General features: G+C 30.8%; 1 protein-coding gene across 1 annotated transcript; it reads right to left on the reverse strand.

Moving 5' to 3' along the window:
* Positions 1 to 2,193: 2,193 nt before the first annotated feature.
* Positions 2,194 to 2,834, reverse strand: LOC126890262 (uncharacterized). The gene has a single exon (XM_050659120.1). It carries the CDS (start codon positions 2,770 to 2,772, stop codon positions 2,194 to 2,196), a length of 579 nt encoding a protein of 192 aa, XP_050515077.1. The 5' UTR covers positions 2,773 to 2,834.
* Between the last annotated feature and the right edge of the window lie 3,418 nt (positions 2,835 to 6,252).

The raw sequence follows: 6,252 nt of genomic DNA on the forward strand, positions 1-6,252 counted from the left end.
AAACCAAAGTATTATGTTTTCCTGTAACAGCATTTTACAATTTTTAACAGGTTGGGACACCATTTATGAATATAGATGGAACTTTTGAATATTGCCCAAAGTTCTTTTAAGTAAATGTTCTCCGTTCATGGTCTATATATATTCTCCATTGCAAGATAATTCGAATGGAATTCCCCAGATTAAGAGACTGGGCCGATATCAAGCACAAAAAAATCTGGGGAATTCCATCCGAATTATCTTGCAAGGGATAGTACCTTTGGTTTTCTTCTTATTGCCAAATAGACAAAAACGTACATAATACACCTAGACTGGCATTTAAATACCTTAGCATAGATTTAGCATGTCAATGTAGGCTATATTTTTTATTAAAAATATATAGGTATACATTTTTGTAACAAAACTATATGTTATAAAATAATTTATTGTTTTCTCATTCCTAGAAAACATTAAGTACACCGACCAAGCCCAGATGGCAACGGGAATCAATTTACCCATCTTCGGAACTCAACTCGGCTATTGTAAAGACGGGTTATAAAATTCTGGGGTTCACCTAGCCGATTTCTGAATCCACAATCCACTGTTAAATTGTGTCTTGTCGCTCGTAGGTGCAATTGCCATTCAATCAGATTCTAATCTTCTTTTACGTTTATTTCGCTGTGTTTGCTTGTGTTTTTGATAATGGAAACAAAATTTGAGATTGATAGTGAACTATTAATATTAGAAGTGCAAAATAATGACTGTTTGTATGATTTTAAATCAGAGGACTATAAAAATAGAATACACCTACATATTTTAATGTAAGGAATCTAAGGTTAACCTATAGCCCATTCATTACCAAACACCCTGTATATTATCTACATTTAAGTAGATTTGGCAAATATGCAAATTGCATATTTTCTATACAAAACAACGCAAAGATGTAAAATTTTGCATATTTTACAAAAGTGTGCCCATATAACTTTGATGTATAATGAAATTTCAGTTGTAACTATAGATACTCATTAAATAAATCAACAAATAGCTCAAAATTCCCAATATTTAATTTTGTTTTAAAATCTCAAGATATTATAGTTTTTTCCTTGAATATAAGGGTAGAAAACCTATTACCAGTTTATACCTAAATTTTATATAGGGATTGTCACTTCTAAAAATTCCTTTTGTTGTAAGATTAACACGTACCGTTGCAATTGTTAAAAAAATAGGATCTTTGAAAGTTCAAGCCTTTCATTCCTAACACATTTTGTTTCGTACAGTGGCGTCAGTTTTTCTTTATTTGACCAAAAACAGAATATATTGGAGTTAATTTTAATTAAGTGCTTTTTTTATACTTAGTATTTTTTCTTAGATAAACATGAAAACCAAGAGTCACAGTCATTTATCTTGATATTTTCAAGATTCCTACAGCGATTTTGATTGATATATTTAATCTAAATATTTTTATTGTTATGCAAACAGTTAGCAGGTTCTTTCATAATAAGTAGTTCAGGTACCTACTATAAACCAAATATTATCGTACATTCAAAAATTCCACAGTTAGGAATATCATTTGATGTAGTTTTTCATTGACAAATATAATAATATGTAGGTACTCAGGAGCCATGATTTTTTTTTTAATTTGAAAAGCATTTAATAATTTTATGTTAGCACCATTCGAAGTAATATCATTTGTTTGTTAAAATACTTAAATATTTAATTACCTAAACTTAGTATGTAAAATAAACAAATCGTTGTCGTGAATGCAAAGTGTCATATTTAAATACTGCACTTTTCAGAAGACAAAAAAATAAATAATATATTTACTGTGTAAGTAGTGTTTTTCTCTAAATTAGAAGATGTACTTAAAAACAAAAGACGATACATATGTATAAGCCCTAATTTGAAAAAACACTCCTCACACAGTAAATATAATTCAGTTATTTTTTGTCTCCTGAAAAGTGTAGTATTTAACATATGACATTTTGCATTAACGGCAACGAAATGTTAATTTAATACATTTTTATTCGCATCTACTTGTAAGTATCAAAATAGTTTTTAAAACATTCGTCATTTTAAAGTTTGAGAAACTTTTTCTTCATAAGTGCCTGTTTTCCTTTTTTATTGGACAATAAAATGTTTTTTGCGAGAAATATAGTTTATTATCATTATTACATAACACATAAAATCAAATAATTACGTTTTCATTAAATTTTATTATCATATCATCTTATTTTGCCAGGGAACAGCTCCTTCTGTACTAAAATAAATTGCGTATGCGTCTCTTGTTGTTAAACCGTCCACCGTTCCTCTTGTACCGGTTGTAGAAACACTTTCTAAGGGACATGTTAGAGTATCCCTGAAATTGTACCCATCTCTTTTTCGCACAAAATTGTGAAGAACACAACAAGCTTGAATTATAACATCGGGAAAAGTCACGTCTATGGGGCGATGCAAAATCCTCCATTTGTTAGCAAGTAGGCCAAAAGCACATTCCACATATCTTCTTGCTCTACTGAGCCTATAGTTGAAAATTTTTTTTTCAACGGTTGTGTTTTTGGCAGGGTATGGTCTCAGTACATTGGTACTGCAGGCAAACGCCTCATCAGCAACAAATACGTAAGGATAGTCAATCTGAGGGGCATTTGTAATTAATGCCTGGGGGCATGGTAAATTCAAGGTTCCTGAATATAGAGCTTTACCTAATTCAGTTTTTTTGAAAACGTTCGAGTCACACTCACTGCCGTAAGCTCCCACATCAATATGCGTAAAGCATAATTCTGAGTCCGCAACTGCCATAAGAACAACGGAAAAAAACTTCTTATAATTGAAAAATTCGCTGCCTGTATTCAATGGTTTTTTTAAACGAATATGTTTGCCATCTATAGCGCCACAACAATGAGGAAAATTTGCATTTTTTTCAAAACTACTGCTTATTTTTATCCAATCTTCCTCGCAAGATGGTTGTGCCATGAACTGTGGTTGGACTTTTTCCCAAATTGCTTTGCAGGTAGCTTTGATAATACGTTTGATCGTTATACGACCAACTAAGTACTCAAAGTATAGTGATCGGATGGAACAGCCTGACCCCAAGTACCTAGAAACAAAATATAAAATGAACACTTCAACGTATTACTTGGGTTTGTGTGACCTATTCAGCGTAGTGAATATAGTTAGCTTTATTAAGACGTTACCGGTGACAAACCCATTCACAAGCAAGTTTTTTAAATAAGTTGAAATAGTTGTCATATTGAACATTTTTTTTTTGTTATCAAAAATAATGTGTGGATAGAACCGCACAATCAAACGATTTATAATTTCAGGTAAATAGGGAGAAGTGTATTTTTGAAGTGTGTAAATTAAATAATTCCTAGCTGAGCGCTTTCGGCTTATAAAGCCATCTTCAGAGCTATGGTAAAAAAGTTCAAAATACCACCATGAAGAGAGATGGGTTCCATGTACGATATAAAAATACTTCTGTTTCTTATGCAGTTTTTTATTTGTTGGAAAAAAACCTTGTCTGTCTGTTTAAAAAATTGCTCAATTGCTGTTGGTTATTTTTGTATCCAAAGAAGTTAAACATCAAGAACGAGCACAAAGGACTTTGGTTTTTTAACGAAAAGTTACATTAAATATAAAACGAATATTTGATCATGGTAAAGTCAAAAAAAACCCTACCATTTGAATAGTACGGTGTCAGATAGCAGAATGCTATCTGCTATTATCTGCATTCTGCTATCTGACACCGTACTATTCAAATGGTAGGGTTTTTTTGACCTTACCATGATCAAATATTCGTTTTATATGTAATGTAACTTTTCGTGTGAAATTCCTTTGTGCTCGTTCTTGATGTTTAACTTTTCTGGATACAAAAATAACCAACAGCAATTGAGCAATTTTTTAAACAAACAGACAAGGTTTTTTTCCAACAAATAAAAAACTGCATAAGAAACAGAAGTATTTTATATCGTACATGGAACCCATCTCTCTTCATGGTGGTATTTTGAACTTTTTTACCATAGCTCTGAAGATGGCTTTATAAGCCGAAAGCGCGCAGCTAGGAATTATTTACTTTACACACTTCAAAAGTACACTTCTCCCTGTTTACCTGTAATTATAAATGTGTACAAAACTATTTCAGTCTTTACATTTGATTTATAATTTATTGTAAACTAGCTGACCCGGTGAACTTCGTTGCACCTTAGATAGTGTGTCATAATTAGATAATCTGTCATAATTTTGATTATAGATCAGTTGCTTGAACGTAATGGCTAAAAATCAATTACTCAAAATCAACTGCTCGAAAATGAATTTCTAGACATGAAAATTGATCGAAATGCAATTTCCTCGAATAAAAAAGAAAATTATATGTCCAAATATTTTATGCAAAATTTGTAAGTATGGTCGAATGAAATCCGATAGTTTTAAGGCATTCCAGAAGCCGCTACAGATAAAATGTTTTAACAACTTATTAATCATTCAGAATTAGTCGACACTTATTAAAAGTTAAAATAATTAAGACAATAACTGGACGATAACGATTTAATGAGTGGAAAACAATTAAAAATTATTTTGCATATCATATTTGAGACAGTATTTGGTTGAAAAATCTCATTTTTGCTGGCCAAAAATATATTAATTTGTCTGGACTAAATTACAGATCTGTTTATCTTAAAAGGGATATGATACTATCAACATTCACACAGTGTTGCCAAACTGGATTTTGTTATTTTGAGTCTAAATTTTCCCAGCGATCTCCGAGGGTACAATACATAAGAAAGATACATAATATGACAAAAATTATATGATATTCCACGTATACAGTACGTAAATCGTTCAGCTGGACATAGGGAACATACAATATATAGATTTAGATACATAAATACATACATTGTATTATATTGAGATAACTGAGGCAACTGAGTTTTCTCGATGACAATATGGTTGTTAGCATTAAGGGGCATTAACCTCAAAATTTACAAATCATTTCGACTGACACAAATAAACGTCAAAATATGAGAATGTAGTAGGTAGCTAAATATTTTTGGCCTAAGAGAATGGAAAAACTGTTTAGGTTTTAAAGTAAAATAAATTTTATTATTTTAATTCATACCTTAAACTTTAACTACACGCGCTGGCGTATTTTTGTACGCCACATATAAGAATTCTACTACAAATGAATTTAAAAATTTAATTTTTGTCTTTGTTTATTTATCTAACCTATCACTGGAATGTGCTTTACACTGGATTTAGTTTCGTTATAATCGGCATTCTAGGAAGATCGTGTTTCCGGTGGTGGATAACATACGCCACAATTATAGTAATACAATTAGTAATATAAGTACATATTTCAAATGTTTTTTAGTCATTATGGCACAAATATATTTTTCTTTATAAACAATACTTTTTCTCAGGTAAAAAATATCGTTTCAAAAAAATATTATTAGCAATTTTATTTATCATGGAATCAGATTCCAGTTATATATCCCAGTTTGCTTACTGAGAAGGAACTCCAAGTATCCGCTGACGCCGAGTAAGGTTTATAACAAACAAATAAGTGTAATTTTTCAAAAAAAAAAAACAAATCCGCTGTTTTTAAGTATATTTTCTTGTGGCGTATAAAGAACGCCACGCGTGTAGTTATGTTATATTTTGATGTGCGGGTAGTTAAAGGTTAAAATTCTAAATATTAATTAATTATCACAATAACAAAAAATATTATCAATCATTTAATACATGCAATAGTGTACATGATATTTTTCGTTAGTTCATCTACTAAACATAAATAAACTGGATGGTTTGCCAACGCGAAAGCAAGATTTTTTAAAAATTCGTAAAATTAAAAAATTCATATTTTATCCAATTTGAGTCCAAAAGCTAATCTGTTGCAGTTTTCTTTTATGAAATTTCCCATTGGTTCTTCTTCTGTGCTCAGAATTTTGCCACGGCTTACGGTTCGCTATTTCGGAAACGGACTGCGCTAGAGAAGAAAAAATAGCAGCGTTTTGTTCGGAATTCAGCAGGGAATCTACCTGCCAAATTTCATGAAAATCGGTCAATTCGTTTCGGAGGAGTATGGCAACAAACTAACAAAGTGTAACTAACATAACTCGACTTTCTTTTATATATATAGATGTAAAATATTTAAATGGCTATTAAAAAATAACGGTTGAAGATAAAAAAGTGAAAATTTAGGATTGCATGTATCTTTTGCTTCTACATCATACAAAATTAAGAAAAAACGGTTTGTCAAAAAATTAAAAAAATATATCAGGGGGG

The sequence above is a fragment of the Diabrotica virgifera genome, chromosome 8 (assembly GCF_917563875.1).
Source record: "Diabrotica virgifera virgifera chromosome 8, PGI_DIABVI_V3a".
NCBI classification, from domain to species: domain Eukaryota; kingdom Metazoa; phylum Arthropoda; class Insecta; order Coleoptera; family Chrysomelidae; genus Diabrotica; species Diabrotica virgifera.

Coding starts and splice junctions, on each gene's coding strand:
- LOC126890262 (XM_050659120.1), bottom strand. CDS start 2,772: ATGGCAGTTGCGGACTCAGAATTATGCTTTACGCATATTGATGTGGGA.